This window comes from Drosophila yakuba, chromosome 2L (assembly GCF_016746365.2).
Source record: "Drosophila yakuba strain Tai18E2 chromosome 2L, Prin_Dyak_Tai18E2_2.1, whole genome shotgun sequence".
NCBI lineage: Eukaryota > Metazoa > Arthropoda > Insecta > Diptera > Drosophilidae > Drosophila > Drosophila yakuba.
Window position 1 is genome coordinate 20,866,859 of NC_052527.2, and position 23,633 is coordinate 20,890,491.

Below are 23,633 nucleotides of genomic sequence, written 5' to 3' on the forward strand. Positions count from 1 at the left end.
CACTGTTTAAATAATTTTATTATATTGTTGTTGTTCACTATTATAAATTTACCCACTATTTCTGGGAAAAACTTTTTTTCTGAAATTCGAAATATTAATATAAAATTAATTTATAATAAAATTAAATTAGATGGCGCCTTAACAAAGAAATCAGCTGCTTAAAATAACTGTTGGACGTGTACAAAAATCGAAATATCTTAACAAGCAAAGCGATAATTCCCATTCTGGAAAAGACGTTTTAATCAGTATGGCACGTATTAATTGTTTTTGATTGTCAAGAGACTCCTAAATCCGTAAAAATGTAAGTTGTCCATAATGAAATCTACTTCATGCTTTATCTTATTTGTGGAGTTCATAAGATAATTGTGATTAAAAATTCAATATCTCACAGGTTTGGAAGAAATTAAAATTTTTAATGCCTGTTACAATAATGGGTATATATACATATATTCTTGATCAGGATCAATAGCCGAGTCGATCTGGCCATGTCCGTCTGTCTGTACGTCTGTCCGTATGAACGTCGAGATCTCAGGAACTACAAAAGCTAGAAAGTTCAGATTAAGCTTCGACTATAGCGTTCTCTCTTGTTTTAGTTGGACTTGCAAGGAACTCAACTGGCATGCATACTCACTCCTAAGGCAAATTATTAATTTGGAATATACATACATACATATGTATGTAAATGTAATAATTAAATAAAATAATTTTCACATGACTAGAAATTTCTTTAATTGATGTAAGTTGCTGGATGTAAGTTGATGTAAGATTTCCATAGATTATATTAAAATTGAATTTATTAAATAGTTATTTCTGTAACATTCGAGTAGTCTATGGGGAATTTGACATTTTTTGATGAGCATCACTAGTATGAACACAGATTTATTACATACATAGTATGTATGTCAATAGCTGGTAGGCTCCACTTGTCTAATAAATATGTTTTAAGCCGATTTATATTCCAGCTTTAATAAATAAGATATAATCTAACATGATAGGGTATCACTTGAGTTTGAAAAGTTGCGCTTAAATCTACATGAGCTATTTTTTTCTTGCTGAACACAGAATATCTCTAATGTAGCACATTTTTGGTTTGGGAACGGATTTTCAGTCTTGATTGTGAGTTTCTAGACAATTAGTCCCACCGCTTATATGACTGGCGAAAATGGAGCGCGTGTGAGCGTCTGTGTTTATATTACCAATGTTTGTTTATAGAAGTAGACGGTCGACAATATTAAGTTTGGAATGCGACAGGTAGCATCCAGCTATCGCTTTGAGTAATCGGTACTTTGATAAAACTTATTAACCAAAGACCCAATCTTGATGTCTAATTACAGTCATATACACTATATGGTGGGCATAGCTTTAAATGACACGCTCAGACGCATTTTAGCTATCGACACGGTGGGAAGTGAGTTTTTTGCTGACGGCTTAACTTTGTAAGACTTAGAAGGAGGCGATTTTGTCTTTCGCTAAACATTTTTAACTTATTCAAGTATTAAAGTGCGTCAACAAAATGAGGGACGACCAAAAAGGTAAATAAATGAAGAAACAAATAGTTGTGACGATCCTAATTTAATCTAAATTTACGACAAACACAAGTCGTTGTCTAGTTATTAATATGTGGACGGAGACGTTTGCCCAATCGTGGGCAAATTCGAAATTCTGCATTTGGAGTAAGACAGATAAATAGATATACCTGTATTTACCTTACAATTTAATTAATTAATTTATTAATTTAATTAACTTACACAAAAAAACTTCATATCAAGCCAATATGTACATATGTGCTCTTAAAAAACTTAGCATTCGAATAAGGGAGGGCAAATACATATGTGTGCTACGGTTTGTAGATAAGATTTCAATGCTTATCGAGATAATGTATTTCGTCTTATGCGTTAAATAGGTAATTAGTAACAATAGATAATAGGTAACAACAAGAAGGCACTTGAACAGAACTTGATCAGATAACCGCTTTTCTGTTACTTTAACTATCTATATATCTATATAACTATCCAAAAAAAAAGACGCTTTAGTTCAGATACCCTTTTCTCTGTCAGGAGTAGTCTGGGACAGATGGAGATATACTCTCTGACGACATTGACCTTAGTAAGCTTTATATATTAATATATTCAAAACTGTTAGTAATAGGAGGATTCTTACAATTTTTATTGTTTCGTTGTTGAATGGATTTATATTTACTGACAAGAATACAGTTGCGAAAAAAATAAGTGCAGCACCATAACGTATTTTATTCTCGATCAATAAAATTAACGTTGCGGTACCGATAGTACAAAATACTGATTTTTCGCATAATGCTAGATATTTTTCCCACCCAAAAATGAAAAAAAAATTTGAATTGCCCATACCTTTATTTTTTATAAGTTTTTTTGGCGGCAAGGTCTAAAATGAGGCGAAAACAAAAATAGCAGCACAATCGATTTTTTCAAATATTCAATACTTGTCGGCGGTTTGTTTTGGGGAAAAGCACATGGTTATAAAACTTGACATTTGTATTCCTATTTCCAACATTATTTTTTAAACATAGCTTATAAAAAATTATTAAAATGGGACGAGTAAAGCATTGCACATCAGATAAACGTGACATGGTAAAAAAATTAATTTCTGAAGGAAAATCACACAGAAATATTGGTCTAATCCTTCAATGCTAAAACAAAATGATAGGAAATGCAATCACCTACAACGAGAATCCCGAAAAACGTGGGAGAAAACAATCATTGGGCACCCATCTCTTCAAAAGGCTGGTGCCTGAGAGCAAGAAAGATCAATTTAAAGCTCCTAACGAACTGAAAAAGGATCTCAACATATCCGCAACAGTGCAAACAGTTTACACAGGTCTAAGGGAACATGGTTTAAAAGGCTGTATTCCAAGGAAAGTCCTCCTTTTTAATGGGAGACACATACCCAAGCGCATTAAGTTCGTCAAGGAACATTTAAATTGGCCATGCGAAAGATGGACGAACTTTTTACGGTCAGATGGGAGCAAGGCGGTTTTTTTTTGGTGGCAATGGATCTTGATCGAATGTAAGGCGCCCTAGGAACACTGAATATAAGCCAAACTACGCAGAAGAAGCAATTAAACACGAAGGATCCTGTATAATGGTATGGGCTTGTTTCTCGTACTATGTAGTTGGGGCAATACCATAATATACCATGGATAAAAACCATCATGGATCAACATGTGTTTGTGGATATTTTCGTGACGATGATGCTACCCTTCCGAATACTATTAAAAGACTATGACCCCAAGTACACCAGCAGGAAGCCAAGGATTCGTTCCAAAATAAATCTGTTTCTGTTTTGGATTGGCCTGCACAGTCCCCAGGCCGTAATCCCATCAAAAATTCTTGGTCAGATATGAGAAAAGCAGTTGTACCTTCAAAGCCAACTAACAACGAATAACTTTGGGTATAATTAAGGAGTCCTGGAGCAAAATATCATTAAAACGGTGCCAGGACCTGGTTGATTCCATGCCAAAACGTTGCGATCCTGTTACTGGTAATAAGGGATACCCAACCAAATATTAAATTAGTAAGATGGGTGTAGTTTTAGCACGCAAACATTTGTAATTTGTGATTATTTTACTATCAAGTTTAAAATTGAAAATTATGGCATTTTTCATGAAGTGCTGCTATTTTATTTTTCGCCCAGTTTTGTCGTTCTTAACAAAGTTCCTCATTTAAGATAAGAATAAATAAATCAATTGTAGTTCTTTTTCATTTCCTAAAACGTGAATTGCTTAACCTTTCTAAAAAGGTATATCAGCTCATTTTAAACCCTAAATTGTAGGTAGGAGACTTGTTCAAAGTTTTACTGGGCAAGTGCTGCTATTTTATTTTATTTCATGTCTCTACAGAATATGGGAATTTGTTTGTGTTAGACTGAGCGTGCAAGAACGACGAAGCTATGATTTGTATACCTGTAACTCGTATCTGGCCATGTCCGTCTGTCCGTATGTCTGTCCGTCCGTATGAACGCTATGATCTCAGGAACTACAAAAGCTAGAAAGTTGAGATTAAGCATACAGACTCCAGAGACATAGACGCAGCGCAAGTTTGTCGATTCATGTTGCCCTCAAACCGCCCAAAGCTGCTACGCCCACACTTTTGAAAAATGTTATGATATTTTTTTATTTTTGTATTGGTCTTGTAAATTTCTATCGATTTGCCAAAAAACTTTCTGCCACGCCCACTCTAACGCCCACAAACCGGGCGCTTTGGGCGGTTATACAAAAATACAATACAAAAATGAAAAAATATAAAAACATTTTTCAAAAGTGTGGGCGTGGCAGTTTTGGGCGGTTTGTGGGCGTTAGAGTGGGCGTGGCAACATGAATCGACAAGATTGCGCTGCGTCTATGTCTCTGGAGTCTGTTTGCTTAATCTCAACCTTCTAGCTTTAGTAGTTCCTGCGATCTCAGCGTTCATATGGAGGACAGACAGACGGACTGGCAGACGGACATGGCCAGATCGACTCGGCTATTGATCCTGATCAAGAATATATATACTTATATGGTCGGAAACGCTTCCTTCTGCCTGTTACATACTTTTCAACGAATCTAGTATACCCTTTTACTCTACGAGTAACGGGTATAATGATATCTTACGATCGCGTTTATCTTCTCGCAAATCAAGACGTAAGATACACGGCAGCTGTCCACGGCCGGTGGGGCCAAAGATAATAGATTAATGTTTTGTTAATTCTTAAGGCTTTTATTAGTCTTGTAAATCGATTTTCCAAAAACTTTTTGCCACGCCTACTCTAACGCCTATAAGCCGCTCAAAGCTGCCACATTTTTTAATTTTTTTGTTATTTTATTATTTGTTTTTAAATTTCTATCGGCATGCCAAGAACGTGGCACGAAATACAATTTTGAAAAGTTCTTTAATATGCCAAAGAATTTTAAGAGTTCTATCAAGCGCGCCCACCAACTGAATAACAGATATTTGATAGTTGAGAAAATCGACTATAGCGTAACGGATTGGTTTGAACACCTGAATTTGTAATTTATGCTTCCTATGTTACTTGAAAGTAAGTAAGGTGTTGCCAGGCCTTGAGAAAAGCTTGTGTCTAAGCCAACAGCTAAGAAGCTGATCAGCTGGTTACAAATTACTAAGAACATACACCTCCCACCCTGAAACTATGTTTTTGAGTCAAGTTTTGACGGTCAAGTTTTCCTGATGAAGCACGCAGCTTTACCGCGCGTACTAGTCCGTCGTCGCGACGCGTCGCCTTAATTTTTATCGATTACGCGTGCTTGATGATCGCCATGTCTCGATGGTCCTGCTTTCCGTGTTCCATTAAGGCAGCAATTGGAGCGTTGTGAGTTACTCCTGATGCCACCTCTTATAGAAACCAGACGTTAACCAGAGGGTTAAGTGAGACTTGGCCTAGATCGCCGTCTGTAACCGATGTTTGATGTGGTAAAGAGATGACGTCGAATCCAATTTATGCATGGAGTTAACGATGGCTCGCCAGAGATGAAGCTTTACATCTGATTCCTTTTTTCCACACAACGTGGGGTGCGTGTGGCGGTATATACGTGACTTCTCTCTTCCAGCGATGTGATAAGTTCATGCATTTTGTCCACTGCTCAATTGGCTCAACAAGTTAAGACCTTTATCGCTGTTGATATGCCAAAGTGCATCATGAATACGTTGATTGGTTGTTTTGTAGCGTTAACGAAATCATGAGTAACCTGATCCGAAGCTGCTCTGCCCCGTCATAACTCTTTGTTAAGAAGATTGGTGGTTGAGCCTCCTGATGCGCAGTTGGCGCGGTTGTTCTTTAATCCGTGGAGGTGCTGTGCACTGCTTGGGATGATATCCAGGATCTTCGAAGTTTGATTGGCGATAACGGATTTATGTTTTGATGCGGTGTACGTTAGCCACGAAGTTAAAGTCGAGTAAGACTTGTTGTTTTTTGTCACCGATCTTTATTGTTGGATGGGCGATGTAGGTAGAGGTAGTTCCAGACGTTTGGGAGCTGCCCTGCTTCATTTTTGCTAGAAATGGGCCATTCGTGGTTGCGGGATGGACGAGTGTGATGCTGCACGGTGTTATGATTTTGGAATTGCAAATATTTGTGCAGAAGATGATCAGTGGAGCCACGCTTACCGTAATTGCCACTGATGATTGCGCCAAGTGTGCGTTTCGGTTTGGTTGGTCTGTTCAGAAGAGAACCAGGCTTGAAGTTGGTTAATAAGGTTTTTGCTTCGATCAGTTCAAAGTCCAAAGTACAACGAGCATATGCAAAGTGCAAAAACTCGTCTACGGTTGGTGATGCTGTGTGTCTCTGTTCTCTGAAGTGTACCAAGCAGAGTCGTAAGCAGCCTCTGAATGGATTTGACGAATGACTGAGATAGGGCCACTTTGGTAATGGCCAGATTGGTAATGCTGTAAACAGCTCTTTCGTACAGATCCTTGAATGAAGGCCACGCCCTGTAATCTCTAGCAATTAGTTTGATGTGTATTTTTGATAGTAGATTCACCAGTGTGGGATGTTGTGGAGTGGGTGGCGTGTTTGACGAGGATCCTCCACTTTCAGCCAATTGTTTTGATAAATCACCTTGCTAAAACAGCAACATGCTCATTTTAACGTTTGGCTCTACAGATGTGAAGAAATGTAAGGAATGTAAATACAACGAGGAAGCTTGGAAGTCTACACTAGGATTTACAAGGATGTCCACGCATTAGTACATAAAGATTTCATCCAAAAGTTTTTAAAAATTACTAAATGCTGGCTGCAGTTGTCCCAGTATGGCGTCACCGCTGTCGAATGTACACACTGGAGGAGAATCTTCCCTATAGTTACGCAGCAAGTCAATTTTGGCTTCACACGGCCACATAGCACGTAATCAGCTGGTTACAGAACACTAATAAAAACAAGAGAGAACGCTATAGTCGAGTTCCCCGACTATCTGATACCCGTTACTCAGCTGGTGGAAGTGCAAAGGAGAAAGTTGCACACGGCTTTTGGTGGTTTTTGTGGGCGTTAGAGTTGGTGTGGCAAAAAGATTTTTAACAAATCGACAGAAATTTACAAGACTAATGCAAAAATAAAAAAATATCAAAACATTCTTCAAAAGTGTGGGCGTGGCAGTTTTGGGAGGTTTGTGGGCGTTGTAGTGGGCTTGGGAAAATGAATCGATCAACTTGCGCTGCGTCTATGTCTCGGGAGTCTGTATGCTGAATCTCAACTTTCTCGACGTTCATACGGACGGGCAGACGGACAGACGGACATGGCCAGATCGACTTGGCTATTGATCCTGATCAAGAATATATATACTTTATATGGTCGGAAACGCTTCCTTCTGCCTGTTACATACTTTTCAACGAATCTAATATACCCTTTTACTTTACGAGTAGGGTATACTCGATTCCTTGAAAAGTATGTAACAGGCCACTCTAACGCCCACAAAGCGCCCAAAAATGCCACGCCCACACTTTTGAAAAACTTGTTGATATTTTTTCATTTTTGTATTAGTCTTGTAAATCTCTCGATTTGCAAACAATTTTTTTGCCACGCTCACTCTAACACCCACGAATCGCCCAAAGCTGCCAAACCCACACTTTTGTAAAATGTTTTGATATTTTTTGTTAGTAATGTAAGTTTCTATCGATCTGCAGAAAAAATTTTTGCCACACCCACTCTAATGCCCGCAAACCGCTAAAAAGTATGTAACAGGCCACTCTAACGCCCGCAAACTGCCCAAAACTGCAACGCCCACACTTTTGAGAAATGCTTTAATATTTTTTCATTTTTGTATTAGTCTTGTAAATTTCTATCGATTTGCCAAAAAACCTTTTGCCACACCCACTCTAACGTCCACAAACCGCAAAAAACTGTCAGTCTTGAAGAGCCTCGTTTTGCACTTTCACTAGCTGAGTAACGGGTATCTCTTTGTTTTAATTTGGCTTACTAAACAGGTAAAAAGTCTTAATGTTTGGCATTGTTTTAGCCAGAAGGGTAATAATTTGAACTTCGTTTTCACTCTAGGACCCGTTATTGGTATCCGTCACATGCAGGCCCTCCTCTTATTCCTGGCGATCGTTGTAAACTACACAGCCCGACTCAGCGTGAGCGTGGCAATTGTTGCTATGACAGATGCAGCCACCACCAACTTGGACTTCCCGGTGAGTACTATATGATAAAAATCTCATTTTATCTGTAATCACATAAATTCGGTCTGAAGGAGTACAGGTGGAGTGGTGTGCAGCAATCATACATCCTGTCCAGCTTCTACTGGGGATACATTGTCACTCAATTTCCAGCCGGTTTTCTCGTTCGCCGCTTCGGGGCCAAGGCGGTGTTGCTCGTCCCCACGCTGGCTACGGCCGTCCTGAGCGGTCTGACACCGTATTGCGTGACCTGGGGTGGCTGGCAAGCTTTTTGCGCAATCCGAATTGTGGAGGGTCTTTTCCAAGGTTTGATCTTTCCGTGCATACATGAGCACCTAGCCAAGTGGTCTCCCCCAAATGATCGAAACCGACTGGGCGCTTTTGCGTACTCTGGAGCCGACTGCGGATCAGTACTGGCCATGGGAAGCAGCGGATTGATTGCGAATGGCTCAATGGGCTGGCCCGGAATCTTCTACGTGTCGGCGGGCACTTGCGGGCTGTGGTGCTTACTATGGGTAATACTCGGCGCTAACAACGCTCCCAGTTCCCGTCTGATCGGTTCCCGGGAACGGGAGCACATCGAGCGCTCTATGAAGCGGGCTGATGGATTTCACGCTCAGAAGATTCCAGTCCCGTGGCGAGCCATATGGTCATCCAGTCCCTTTTACGCACTATTAATAGTACGGAGCGCTCAGGGCTGGGCCAACTCCACCATGCAACTGCAGACACCCTCCTACATGCACGGCGTCTTAGAAATGGATATCAAAAGCAACGCTCTTTACTCGGCCCTCCCTTTTCTAGCTATGTGGGGTATGTCCTATGTATATCTGATTTTCGCAGATGTGGCAATGTCGAGGCATTGGATGTCCCTAACCACGCTGCGCAAGTCAATTAACACCGTTTCCTACTGGGGACCTGCGGCGGCTCTTATTGGGATTGGCTTTCTGGATAAGACCCAGACCACTCTCGCAATCGCACTGATGACAATCAACGCAGGCTTAAATGCCGGATCTGGAATTGGCAGCATTCTGACCATTATCGACATGTCCCCAAACCATTCGGGAATGCTGATGGCCATTGTGAACGGCATTGGCAACATCTTTCCGCTTCTAACGCCGCTTTTAGTGGGAGTCATTGTCATCGATGCGGTAAGTAAGGACTCTATTTTCTTTTAAAGATTGAAAGCTATTTAATATTAAATATTTTAAATATTAAAACTTAATATTTTTCTTAAAATTTTATACTGTAATAGAAAAGCAATTCTGGGCGAGTTTAAATAGCCTTTTCCTTATGTCTGTAATTAATCTCAAGAAATTGTGATGCTTTTAAAGTACTGGGCAGTATAACTTATAAGGAAGAATGATGATAACTTCAAGTCGAACATTTGCTTCCTTGTTGGTACATTGTACGAATTAAACAAGGTTTTGATTAAGTTAAACAGGGATTACACTGTGTTCCAAAATGATTCCTTTATTTAATTACATTGACTTGGACAAAATTAATTATATATCACCATGCTCATTTTACTAATCTGGTCACAATAAAAATACCTGAAGCAATGATTCCAACAAAGTGAAAAAAAAAACTGTCGGCTGTTTTGGTCCTTCTCCCGCATATATGTACGAAGCAAAGAATACTATATAATATACTATACATCCTTTGGAGTTGGAGTTTTAAATTGTCCCAAAAGGGGCAGTAGCAGTGACGTCGGGGACGATGGCGTAGGCGGCTATCGGGCTAACTGCTAAATTGGCATTCCCCTGGTGACAAATTTATTGGAATAATTGTTCTTAGAGGCTGCGCTTGAAACAAATGCAGTTGGGCGGATGTTAAAGATTTCGTAGAATTTTGTTTATGGTGTTGAACTTGCAACTTAGTTCAACAAAGTTGTATATAACTTGTATATTGTAGCGCTTGTGGCAAGACGAATCGGGCGGCAGGCCAGAAAGGCGGTGGCTCCATCTACATGTCGTTCCCGCGTCGAAACAAGGGGCAGACGAAGAAAGTCGTGGGAGAGCTTTAGCATAGGAAGAGGCAACATAGGCAGCTGTCAAATTTCGGCAAATACCGTAGGTTTGGCTGGAGAGAGCGGAGATAGCTTCCCAGCTAGATCAACTCGACGCCAGCTTTCTTTTCCAATTTGGCTGTCCACAAGGTTAGTTCAAAGTTAAACGGAACCAGGAGCAGGCATATACGGGAAAACTGGCGAAAGAATCTTATAAAGGAATACATCTACAGGCAGCGCTGAATCCAGTTTCAGGGTAAGCAAGGCCGTGGAAAAAGCGTGGAGTTTGCGATTGTGCAAGGTGCATTTTTTTTTATCTAGGTTTGGCGCTAAATATATAGCGCAAGTGCGAGCCAAACGGACGGCTTAACATCGAGCCAGGTGGCAGACATTTTCCTCGGAGAACGACGGATCGCTCAGCCCAGGGAGAAACGAAACGGCGGCTCGAAACTCCCGTAGCGAGGAGCTGCATTTAGCTGATTACTAATTAATAACCTTTGAATTAGGCCTCTGAATGGCAGAAAAGGGTTGCAAGCAGGCATAGATACGTCCCAATTAGGAATCGCGGCAGCACACAATTTCTTTTCCATTTCGGCGGACTCTTATTTTTGGTTAATTACTCTTAGAGAGCCATCGATGACGTAGAAATCTCCACGTTCCATTTTGTCGCCATGTTCCCCTTGCGCACTTAAAGAAGGGAACGAGAAGAGGAGGAACGAAAAGGAGAGGGGAGAATAACCAAGTCCAGCAGTTGCAATCGCGGTTTCTTGTTCGGCGGGCGAGCAAAAGTTTTGTCGCGCGGTCTGGCCGTAATTTGGTGAATCCGACCAGAGGAAAATCCGCTGATCGACGGCGCGGGAAAAACCCCCTTAGTGAGCGAGAAGGCCGGAAAATAGTGGAGAGATTTTTTTTGTATAGCGGAATAAGTTATTATGTAAATGAAAAGTGGCAGTGCGAAGGAGAGAGGGAAAGACAAGGAAAAGAGTCCATCATTTTTTTTAGTGTCCCTTATGTGCTCCGTCTTCTTCTTCCTTTTTTTGTTTCTTTTGTTCAGTTTTAGCAAGCCTATGATTAAGCAATAAGGCACAGTGGGTCAAAGACCAATACAGAGAGTGAAAAAATATTTAAGTTTCCCACAGGTGCGGCAGACTCCAACGGAAGCGCTTTCGTCGGTGGAACTCCGGATTGTTGGTGAGTGATTAAATCACGTAATTGCAATGGCAATGATCAATGAGGTATACATAATTTGGTGAAAAAGAAAGAAAGTAATTACGTCTGAATTTTCGATTCCTTGTCCCACTGTCCGCCGCGAGCGAAATTAGGTCGAAGTTTTAGAGCCTCTGAAGAAAAGGAAGAGGAGGAATGCGAATTCAAGGCCAAGGCCAAGAGTGGAATGTCGGAATTAGAATCTGATTTTTTTCTGTTTGTCCGTCTCTCTTTAACTCTCGCACATATGTATGTTGTTTTTGCCACCAGAGCAGCAATCGCTCTCTTTATTTGATTTGTTTAATTTTAATATTCTTAAGTTCCATTTGGGTGCCTATGGCACACTCGAAATTAGTGGAGATCTAAATATCGAAATTTTCTCTATTATTCGACTCGCATACAATTCTGATAGTTATTTAAGGTCCCACATTTTTTCTCGCATGCGATTTTTACTCATTTTTGTTTACGTTTTGTTACTGGCGCATGCACTTGTTGCTAGCCTCCATGCTGAATTACCCATTTGTTAGCTGTAAGAAAATTCTCTTAGTGTGTTACGAATAAAATTTATAATGTGCTAGAAAGCTTTTCGTTTGCCTATGGCTAGGATAACTCCCGTGTGAATATGTGTTAGTGATCTTAAAAGGGGCCGTCCGAGTATATTGTGCAATGCAGATTTTTGGAGAAAGGCGGCCAAGGCAGGGCGGGCATTAGCGACCTCGAGGCCATCAGAGGATCGCAAGGAAGATGGGGAAAAGTAGTTGTCGTCCGATTTTCTGTTTTATGTTGAACTCTTTCAGCCCTCAACCAATTCTTGTCGCTGCACGCGAAGTTATTTGAATATTTAGAGGAAGATCAGGCTGAGGTATAGGGACAAGACCACCACCCCAAATAGCCGACAAGGAGCAGCTGGACCATTGCGCGTGCGTCCCAAATACCTCCCATCACCACCCAAGCCGAGTAGCAATCCGTTACAGTAATAATTATCTTTCTAAATAAACTGGCGCCCAACGTGGGGCCCGAAAGTCGTTTTCACTAGTCGAAAAACATTGGTATCAACACCAAAACACCAACACATGCAGAAAATTCGTCTATTCATCATTTTCTTAAATTTTTGGGAGGACAGTAGGATCACGGTGGGCTGAAACTGGTGTTGACCTTTCAGCCAACGGTTGCCGCGACACTCACCTCAAATCTATTTCTCGTCTCAGTTTAAGCGCGTTATTAGGTGCATAGGATCTATAGCCTGTTAACTTGTCCGCAAGCTCAGAGCTAGCCACGCCTGATAAAGTGGGTAAAATAGAGACAAATCTTTCTCTTTAATTTCTTTCCGGGATTTGCAGCAAAGATTAATTAGGCGCGTTGGACTGACAGGCGATAGAGTTATAAGTAACTCAACTCCTGGCCACGGATAATTAGTCTGAGCTATGGACTCCAATTTGTTTACGGTCGAACGGCGTCGCGTTTGTGAGGTGAATAGGAGTCACAGTTGGTTTTTCTTTTAAAAGAAAGCTACTGGCCACGCTTCACAACGAAAACGATGTACCGATTCGCCAAAGTAGGGTATATTTCTGCTAATTGAATCTGAGTTTGGCTGGCAATATATTTGTTGTCGTTATCGCAGTTTAGCAAAACATAGCCAATTAACTCTGCATAAGCAGCAAATTTCTAATCTCTTTTCAGCTATCTTTTACCCAATCTTCCGAAAGTTGCTAACATTATTTTTGCGGGGAGCAAACCTATGCCAAAAGGCAAATTTTATTTATGATATATCAAATCTCGTTTTATCGCTCAAAAATCTTTTAAATACTTTATATCTGTTTAATCTTTTAATATTATTAGGGATAAAATATCCAAATTAAAAGCAATCTTTATCTTAGTCTTTATTATAATATTTCTTAAGCCCAAACTAAAGTATTTTTTTTACTGGAAGCAATGGCCGATTCCGAGGGAGCAGCCGCAACAAGGTGTCCCCTATGTGAAGTTAGTTTAGAAGGTGGGAAAATTTACCGAACCAAATGTGGACACGAGTTCCATCAGTCTTGCATAGTAGCACATTCAAAAAATAAAACTACCTGTCCCACGTGCAACACGGTGTGTTTTGAAAAAGCGGCCACACCATCTCAGAACACCAGAGGTCAGAAAACACAAGTTTTAGTAGCAAGCGAGCAGACTCCGAGTGGCTCTTCAAACTCAGCAGGGTTGGGAAAGGCTCAAACAGAGTTGATCCAAAGCGCGGTGGTCAACGCTGTCCAGTCCATGCAAAACGATTTGCTCGTGCAGTTGTCGAAAAAAATGTCCGAATTAATTCAGGCAAATCTATCTGCCCAATTTCAGGCCACTGCGGGCGAGAGTCAAGAAAGGGATTTGAGAAATAATTCTTTTGGGGATATAGTATTGGACCAGTTGGGTGGCCAAGCAGGCTCGAGACGCGAAACGCCAAGGAGCAACCATTCGGACCTCAGCCAAAGGCCAGATAAGGTTGGCCATATCGTAAACAGTTGGAAGCTTCGGTTTAGTGGGAATCCGGAAGGAATTAGTGTCGACAATTTTATTTATCGGGTAGAGGCGCTGACTGGCCAAACTTTGGATGGTAATTTCTCAGTACTAAGCAGCAACGCTAGCCTTTTGTTCGAAGGGAAAGCGCGAGATTTCTACTGGAGATGCCACAAACAAACCCAGAATCTCAGATGGGAATCTTTGTGTATGGCGTTGCGGAAGCAATTCAGAGATGCACGCACTGATCTGGATATCCGTGAAGCTATTCGTGATCGGAAGCAGCGGGATAAGGAAGGCTTCGATTCTTTTTGCAGTGCTATAGAGGATATGGGTGATAGCTTGGATATGCCGTTAACCGAGATGGAAATGGTTGAGATATTAAAAAGAAATTTAAGGCCAGAAATTCGACATGAACTTCTTAATCTCCCCATCCGCACAGTGGAAAAACTGAGGGAAGTATGCCGGCGTAGGGAAAGCTTTTTAGAAGACGTACGGAAATCCCAAGGGTATCAGAAGGCTGTTCCATACCGAAAACAAGTTTGTGAGCTGTTGGAAGAGCAATTGTCCGATAATGCGTCCGAGTTTTCCGAGGCGGAGGGCGAAGCAGAAATTGGAGCTATGGCTTTGCTCTGCTGGAATTGCCACAAGGAGGGTCATCGCTACCACGACTGTGAAGCGAAGCGCAAAATATTTTGTTATGGTTGTGGGAAACCAAATACGTACAAACCTTCGTGCCCTAAATGTCAAAAAAACTCGAAAGGGAACACACAACCGAGGCCATCGTTGTGTGTTCGACGCCAACGCTCGTCGAGCCCAAAATCAAACCCATAGATTGTTCCAATGCAGCTGCACAATCCAGTTCAACGATGGTGTGGCCAAGTTTAGTAGATTTAAGTTCAAATTCCCCAAATATGCAGCCGTATCTAGAGCGTCAAAAGTCTCATTCAAGGAATGCTCAGCGCATGAGAAATTACTGGGCAGCCCTCAAATCAATTAATGCAATCAGGTTCAAAGATAAGGATAAACGCCCATATGCCGAGGTGCGAGTTTTAGATCGCATCGTCTTGGGTTTATTGGATACAGGAGCAGCAGTAAGCGTAATAGGTGGTAGTTTAGCACAGCAGATAATTAGTAATCGAGTATCTTTTAAGCGCGGATTATTTTCGATAAGTACTGCAGATGGGAAAAAGCAGGAAGTGTTAGGACGAATAAATACTCCGGTCCGATATAAAACTCAGGAAAGAAATCTTGAGCTTCACCTAGCACCATCTCTTAGCCAAGATTTAATTTTAGGCATTGACTTTTGGTCTAAATTCGATTTACTGCCGCCAGAGATGCAAGTTTCTGAAATAGAATCTACAACACATGATCTTACTGTTTTGCAGCGCGAGAGTTTACAAAAAGTCATAGGCAAGTTTCCATCTTTTGCTGAAGTCGGTTTAGGTAGAACTTCTATTCTCTCGCATTCAATTGATGTGGGGGATGCCAAGCCGGTAAAGCAACGGCATTTTCCGGTCTCACCGGCTGTAGAAAAACTCCTGTACGCAGAGGTGGATCGCATGCTAAAGCTCGGGGTCATTGAGGAGTCCGACAGTGCTTCGTCCTCCCCAGTAGTTTTAGTGCAAAAGCCCGGAAAGGTTCGGCTTTGCCTGGACAGTAGAAAGGTCAATGCGGTGACCAAAAAGGATGCTTATCCGCTCCCGCAGATAGATGGAATTTTGGGTCGACTTCCAAAGGCTATGTACATATCCAGCCTAGACCTTAAAGATGCCTATTGGCAAGTACCGCTCGACCCAGATTCTCGCGAAAAGACGGCATTTACAATACCTGGAAAGCCACTTTATCAATACAAAGTTATGCCCTTCGGACTGACCAATGCTTCGCAAACAATGACGCGACTAATGGACAAAGTCATTCCAGCGGAATTGCGAAATGAGGTTTTTGTCTATTTGGACGATTTATTGATCGTGTCGGACAGCTTTGAATCGCATTTGAAGGTATTAGAGGTTGTTGCAGGGCATGTAAAGGCGGCTGGACTCACGTTGAACGTAGAAAAGAGTAAATTCTGCATGCGCTCCGTGAGGTATCTTGGACATATTGTCGGAGAAGGGGTCATAAAAACCGATCCCGACAAAGTATCAGCCATGACCGATTTCCCTCTGCCAAACTCTCTTAAAAGTCTCCGGAGATTCTTGGGCATGGTCGGCTGGTACAGAAAATTTATCCAGAATTTTGCGTCAGTAGCTTCGCCTCTGACCGATTTGTTGAAGCCAAGACAGAAATTCGTTATGACCGCGGAAGGAAGGCAGGCATTCGAGCAGTTAAAAACAATGTTATGTTCAGCTCCGGTTCTGCGCAGTCCGGATTTCGAAAAACCTTTCTTTGTGCAGTGTGACGCAAGTAAGACTGGTGTCGGCGGAGTCTTGGTGCAGAAAACTTCCGATGGCGACGAATATCCGATAGCGTTCGTATCCAAGAAGCTAAATAAAGCTCAACGCAATTACTCTGTGACAGAGCAGGAGTGTTTGGCGGCGATAGTCTGTATTAACAGGTTCAGGGCTTATGTGGAAGGCCACGAGTTTACGGTCATTACAGACCATGCCTCCCTCAAATGGCTGATGTCTCAGCCGGACTTACACTCGCGGTTGGCTCGTTGGGCTCTGAAGTTGCAGCGGTTTAACTTTAAAATCGAGCATCGCAGTGGCAAACTAAATGTCGTGCCAGATGCACTTTCCAGAGTAAATGAGGAGGTCGAGGCATTGGAAGGTAATAGTGGTTCTCTGGTCGATTTGGACTCAGAGGTGTTTAAGTCAGCAGAATATGTGCATTTTGTAGATCGGCTCAAAGCAAATTTGGATAAATTACCCGATATAAAAGTAGTCGATGGCTTGGCGTATAAGAAAACAGAGCATGCTACGGGGGATTCCCTGAACGATCAGTTCATCTGGAAGTTGTGGATTCCGAAGGATTTGGTCCAGGATGTTTTAAAGAATGCCCACGATCATCCTATGGCTTCACACGGGGGAATTCACAAAACGCTAGAGCGAGTTCGGAGGCATTGTTATTGGCCTGGGTTAATAAAAGACGTAAAATCATATGTTCTAGCTTGTGATACCTGCAAGATGACAAAAGCTCCTAACACAGTTCAGAGACCGCCAATAGGGGTTCCTCCAGAGTCGGAAAGATTCTTCCAAAGATTATATATAGATTTCTTGGGCCCGTATCCCCGCTCTAGAAGCGGGAATATTGGAATTTTCATCGTTTTAGACCATTACTCAAAGTTCGTTTTTCTCAAGGCAGTCAAAAAGCTGTCAGCCGAGGTGGTTATAAAATACCTGCAACAGGAACTATTTCACACGTATGGGGTGCCGGAGACGATTATTTCAGACAACGGTTCACAGTTTAAGTCAGACCTATTCCAGAAGTTTATGCGTGAGTACAGAGTCAGTCATATTCGCACAGCAGTGTATTCCCCGCAATCAAATGCGTCTGAAAGGGTAAACAGATCGGTGATAGCGGCCATAAGATCCTATGTTCGGCCTGATCAAAAAAACTGGGACGAAGAGCTAAGTAGTATTTGTTGTGCTCTACGATCGGCGGTTCATTCCAGCTTGGGTACTACGCCCTATTACATGGTGTTCGGCCAGCATTTTGTCGGATCTGGGTCCACCTATAAGTTGTTGAAAGTCTTGGGTTTGCTGCAAGACCATTCGGCAGTGTTCTCAAGGGAAGATTCCTTAGAGTTAGTGCGCAGCAAAGCTATCGAGGTGATGAAGAAGCAGAACGAAAAGAACGAACGAAATTACAATCTTCGGTCCAGAGAAGTTTCCTACAAAGTTGGCCAGGAAGTGTTCTACAAGAACCACAAGCAGAGTAATTTCCAGGCAGGATATAATGCCAAGTTAGGCCCCAGCTACCTCAAAGCCATGGTGCGGAAAAAGCTAGGTAATGCCTATTACGATATAGAGGATCTGCAGGGACATTTGGTTGGACGATACCATGCCAAGGATCTGAGGCAATAATTAATTGCCCCAAGCTTGGTGTGATCAGCCTTGGGAGTGTCACCCCCAAGTCCGATCTTGTGGAGGGGGCAATTTGTAGCGCTTGTGGCAAGACGAATCGGGCGGCAGGCCAGAAAGGCGGTGGCTCCATCTACATGTCGTTCCCGCGTCGAAACATGGGGCAGACGAAGAAAGTCGGGGGAGAGCTTTAGCATAGGAAGAGGCAACATAGGCAGCTGTCAAATTTCGGCAAATACCGTAGGTTTGGCTGGAGAGAGCGGAGATAGCTTCCCAGCTAGATCAACTCGACGCCAGCTTTCTTTTCCAATTTGGCTGTCCACAAGGTTAGTTCAAAGTTAAACGGAACCAGGAGCAGGCATATACGGGAAAACTGGCGAAAGAATCTTATAAAGGAATACATCTACAGGCAGCGCTGAATCCAGTTTCAGGGTAAGCAAGGCCGTGGAAAAAGCGTGGAGTTTGCGATTGTGCAAGGTGCATTTTTTTTTATCTAGGTTTGGCGCTAAATATATAGCGCAAGTGCGAGCCAAACGGACGGCTTAACATCGAGCCAGGTGGCAGACATTTTCCTCGGAGAACGACGGATCGCTCAGCCCAGGGAGAAACGAAACGGCGGCTCGAAACTCCCGTAGCGAGGAGCTGCATTTAGCTGATTACTAATTAATAACCTTTGAATTAGGCCTCTGAATGGCAGAAAAGGGTTGCAAGCAGGCATAGATACGTCCCAATTAGGAATCGCGGCAGCACACAATTTCTTTTCCATTTCGGCGGACTCTTATTTTTGGTTAATTACTCTTAGAGAGCCATCGATGACGTAGAAATCTCCACGTTCCATTTTGTCGCCATGTTCCCCTTGCGCACTTAAAGAAGGGAACGAGAAGAGGAGGAACGAAAAGGAGAGGGGAGAATAAACAAGTCCAGCAGTTGCAATCGCGGTTTCTTGTTCGGCGGGCGAGCAAAAGTTTTGTCGCGCGGTCTGGCCGTAATTTGGTGAATCCGACCAGAGGAAAATCCGCTGATCGACGGCGCGGGAAAAACCCCCTTAGTGAGCGAGAAGGCCGGAAAATAGTGGAGAGATTTTTTTTGTATAGCGGAATAAGTTATTATGTAAATGAAAAGTGGCAGTGCGAAGCAGAGAGGGAAAGACAAGGAAAAGAGTCCATCATTTTTTTTAGTGTCCCTTATGTGCTCCGTCTTCTTCTTCCTTTTTTTGTTTCTTTTGTTCAGTTTTAGCAAGCCTATGATTAAGCAATAAGGCACAGTGGGTCAAAGACCAATACAGAGAGTGAAAAAATATTTAAGTTTCCCACAGGTGCGGCAGACTCCAACGGAAGCGCTTTCGTCGGTGGAACTCCGGATTGTTGGTGAGTGATTAAATCACGTAATTGCAATGGCAATGATCAATGAGGTATACATAATTTGGTGAAAAAGAAAAAAAGTAATTACGTCTGAATTTTCGATTCCTTTTCCCACTGTCCGCCGCGAGCGAAATTAGGTCGAAGTTTTAGAGCCTCTGAAGAAAAGGAAGAGGAGGAATGCGAATTCAAGGCCAAGGCCAAGAGTGGAATGTCGGAATTAGAATCTGATTTTTTTCTGTTTGTCCGTCTCTCTTTAACTCTCGCACATATGTATGTTGTTTTTGCCACCAGAGCAGCAATCGCTCTCTTTATTTGATTTGTTTAATTTTAATATTCTTAAGTTCCATTTGGGTGCCTATGGCACACTCGAAATTAGTGGAGATCTAAATATCGAAATTTTCTCTATTATTCGACTCGCATACAATTCTGATAGTTATTTAAGGTCCCACATTTTTTCTCGCATGCGATTTTTACTCATTTTTGTTTACGTTTTGTTACTGGCGCATGCACTTGTTGCTAGCCTCCATGCTGAATTACCCATTTGTTAGCTGTAAGAAAATTCTCTTAGTGTGTTACGAACAAAATTTATAATGTGCTAGAAAGCTTTTCGTTTGCCTATGGCTAGGATAACTCCCGTGTGAATATGTGTTAGTGATCTTAAAAGGGGCCGTCCGAGTATATTGTGCAATGCAGATTTTTGGAGAAAGGCGGCCAAGGCAGGGCGGGCATTAGCGACCTCGAGGCCATCAGAGGATCGCAAGGAAGATGGGGAAAAGTAGTTGTCGTCCGATTTTCTGTTTTATGTTGAACTCTTTCAGCCCTCAACCAATTCTTGTCGCTGCACGCGAAGTTATTTGAATATTTAGAGGAAGATCAGGCTGAGGTATAGGGACAAGACCACCACCCCAAATAGCCGACAAGGAGCAGCTGGACCATTGCGCGTGCGTCCCAAATACCTCCCATCACCACCCAAGCCGAGTAGCAATCCGTTACAATATACATGAAGAAAACGTACGAACGTTGAGATCTCAGGAACTACAAAAGCTGAAAAGATTAGATTAAGCATACAGACCCCAGAGATATTGACGCAGCGAAAGTTTGTTGACCCATGCAAACCCAACAAACTTCCGCTGCGTCTATGTCAGACGGCCGGAAATGGCCATTTCGGCTCGTCTATTGATCCTGATAAGGTATATATGTATATACTTTATATGGTTGTAGGCGCTCTCTTGTACCTTTTACAAACTTTTAAACGAATATAGTATGTATGTATGTTACTAAAAGTAACGGAAATCCAAATTTAAAATTTGTGTTTTGCTTGGCTATGTTCGATTACTTTTGGTAATATGTCAGAAAAGACCCTTTAATGTAATTGGTTTACTGTGTGTATTTACGAATTTCTTATTCTATTAAGTATAGAAAACGTTTTAAGAATGGGTTTAGTATTTTAAAGCAATAAGTTAAGTATGCAATTACTCATTTTTGTTTTTTTTTTTTAGGACTCACGAAACCAGTGGCAGATTGTGTTTGCCATGACCGCTGTTGTTTTTTTCATTGGCAACCTGGTGTACCTAATTTGGGGCACCACTGATCAGCAGTCTTGGGATGCGGAAGACTATCTGAAGACGAAGGACCCGGAAAACGAACCGAATGCCCATCAAATGGATTTTAAGCCAAGGCCGGATTCAGAGGCTAAGGCAGATATAAAAGCAAAATAATTCGCGAAAGTAATTTCTGGAACGCAAGGAAGTGCGAAATGTAAAGCCGATCTATCTGGCCAGCATTGTCTAAATGCATATCGGGCGTAGCGTATGCCATTTAATTAAAAATTCTTAAAACGTTTCGCTGCGCCTTTGTATTTTAATTTCTTGTTTGTACGCATTTCTTTCTCTAACCCGCGAAATGTAATAGAAAATCCTTACTATGTCTTTGAATGAATTCATTTTCTATTTTTGTCCGCATTTGCATGCGAACAGCGCAGCGGGGCAGATGGAAGGAGTAGAGCCAGTAGAGGACTACACTAAAAGTCTCATTCCAATTAAACAATTGGCTTTAAAATCTTAGTTTACAATTGTCACTGTTTTATAAATTTCTATTTTTGATAACATATTTTTATAATTGTATTGCAAACTACTTTTAACACATTGATCTTTTTCAAACGTTTCTAAAAAAAAAAAAAAATAACAATACGCATTTTTTTTAAGATATTAAGAAATAAATATCAATATTTTTGAAAGCTTCCTGAATATGAGGCCTGCTGGTTCCGATGGATCTTAACCCTATGCCGGTTTTTCTTTTCAGTGCAGTTAAGGCAACAAGACATCAGCTCCGGTCTACCAACTGTCTGAACAACCCTCTCGCCAACCAAGACCATTCCCATCAGCGTGCTTATCCTTGTCCTTGTCCTGGGCAGTCAGTCAACACTGAACGGCGGATGGCAAACAACAAGAAAAAAACTTTGCACACAAATCAGAAAAATTGGACACTTGGTAGAATTTATGCACGAACGCGTGCGCACAGTACGTCGCAAGGAACTGCTTGCCAGTTGGCGGCAGAAGGCAAATGGTCGAATCAGGGGATGAGGAGGAGTCCTGCTGGAAGAGGCTTATGGCCAGCAAGTGGCTGTGGCACGTTTTTCAGGCCCGACAAAAACCAAAACCGAAACCAAAACGAAAATGTTTTTTCAATTAAAATCGTTGCGGAACGAGCGAAAAATTCATTTGAATTGCCCCACCCATTGGATAAAATACCACATAGCCGCAGTGCCCCAAGAAAAACTCATAAATGGTCCCTCGCCCAAACATACGGGTATATGAAAGTGCTATTTGCAGCACAAAAGCACCTCTAGAATCTATTATCAAATTTTTTAGGAATCTTATAAAACTCTAGAGTCGAGTTTCCTTATTATCAGATACTCGCTAATCAGCTTAGTGGCAGCGAACAAGAAATTTAAACATTTTTCTAACATATTGATCCAAATTGAAAAAGAACAATAAAACGAAAAAAAATAAACCTTTTTATATTTATGTTTATTATATTTATGTACATATATGAGCTGTTACATATTTTTCAACGAATCTAGTATACTCTTTTACTCTACGAGTAACCGGTATATTTACCAGTTGATATACCAAATGTTCATATACATGTCATATGTAAATTAAGAAAGTAGTTTTCGAGTTATTTATACTTTATTATGTTCCGTTTGAATCTGTTCATGATTCTCTTAAAACTAACTTAAGCTTACATTTAGCCTAACCAAGCCTAACCAAAGTATGAATCTGCTGACCGTGCGCCTCGTAACCTTCTTCGCCGGCTGCTATTTGTGCGGATCAAGTTACACCGCCGATGGTTGTCGCAATTTAATTGCACGCGCATCCGACTGACCCGATTCAGCTTAGCTTGTGCTAACTTCTTCCTCAGCTAAGTGAAAAGGGTTTCATATTGCTTGTATGTAGGTTCTTGATGATCTTGCTTCGTTCCCGGAGTTTCGTGCGTTGTTGGATTTTCTGCACCAGTACCAGGTAAATCATGACGGCTGTCAATGTTACTCTTCTGCTCCATATGGGTCTGTAGGTCAACATGGATTGTAGTTGGCCAATGTGCTGCAAATTCGTCAGACTCATTTCAAGGAGGAGGGGCAAGCTCAGGTGTTCCCAATGCTCCGTCACGTTGATTCGAGTGAGAGAAACCACCGGTTTTCTTCTAAAGACACCATAGTTGTTGGTGTAGCGTGTTTCGTTAAAGTTGATTTCGTCGCCAAAGTTCACCAGGTAGGTTCCGGAAATAGACGACGCTGAGCCCGAATAGCATTTAAAGTAGCATCGTTGATAATAATCTCGCCGTCGTTTATTATAACCAGCCTATCCAGATGGCCAGGCGAGTGCTGCATTGCGCTAGGGTTTGGGTTATTTGTTGCTGCGCACAGCTTGGTGTTTTCAGGCTTTCAGAACGAGGTGCTAACTGCTGAATGACATTCGCAAACAGCAAAAATATCCGTACCGCATTCAGCGACGATGTTTGTCTCTTCGAAGTCCAGAATTTTACCAGAATGTTGTACGGATATATATACATATATATATATTTTTTACATACTAACTTACTACTTACTTAATAAGGAAATACAAAATGTCATTACAGTAGAATACGGTTATAGCGACTTTCATGGGACCGACGATTTTACTTCGATATACCCAGAAGACGCACTAACAGAAAGGTGGAAAAATAATATTATTATACCCTTTACTCGTAGAATAAAAGGGTATACTAGATTCGTTGAAAAGTATGTAACTGGCAGAAGAAAGCGTTTCCACCCATATAAAGTATATATATTCTTGATCAGGATCAATAGCCGAGTCGATCTGGCCATGTCCGTCAGTCCGTCTGTCTGTCCGTATGAACGTCGAGA

General features: G+C 41.7%; 1 protein-coding gene across 5 annotated transcripts; it reads left to right on the forward strand.

The window, feature by feature from the left end:
• The first annotated feature begins 1,332 nt into the window (after window positions 1–1,332).
• Window positions 1,333–21,159, forward strand: LOC6539207 (putative inorganic phosphate cotransporter). Of its 5 annotated transcripts, XM_039370487.1 has the most exons (6): window positions 1,333–1,436; window positions 1,494–1,532; window positions 1,600–1,673; window positions 8,017–8,153; window positions 8,213–9,286; window positions 20,725–21,159. In XM_039370487.1, the coding sequence occupies exons 1-6, from the start codon at window positions 1,348–1,350 to the stop codon at window positions 20,941–20,943; spliced, it is 1,632 nt and encodes a 543-aa protein (XP_039226421.1). In that variant the 5' UTR covers window positions 1,333–1,347; the 3' UTR covers window positions 20,944–21,159. The 5 variants fall into 5 exon arrangements, 4 of the variants coding, with proteins under 4 accessions (XP_039226421.1, XP_039226422.1, XP_039226423.1 ...); XM_039370489.1 differs by lacking the exon at window positions 1,600–1,673 and having other exon boundaries at window positions 1,410–1,436; XM_039370488.1 differs by lacking the exon at window positions 1,600–1,673 and having other exon boundaries at window positions 1,390–1,532.
• Window positions 21,160–23,633: the final 2,474 nt, after the last annotated feature.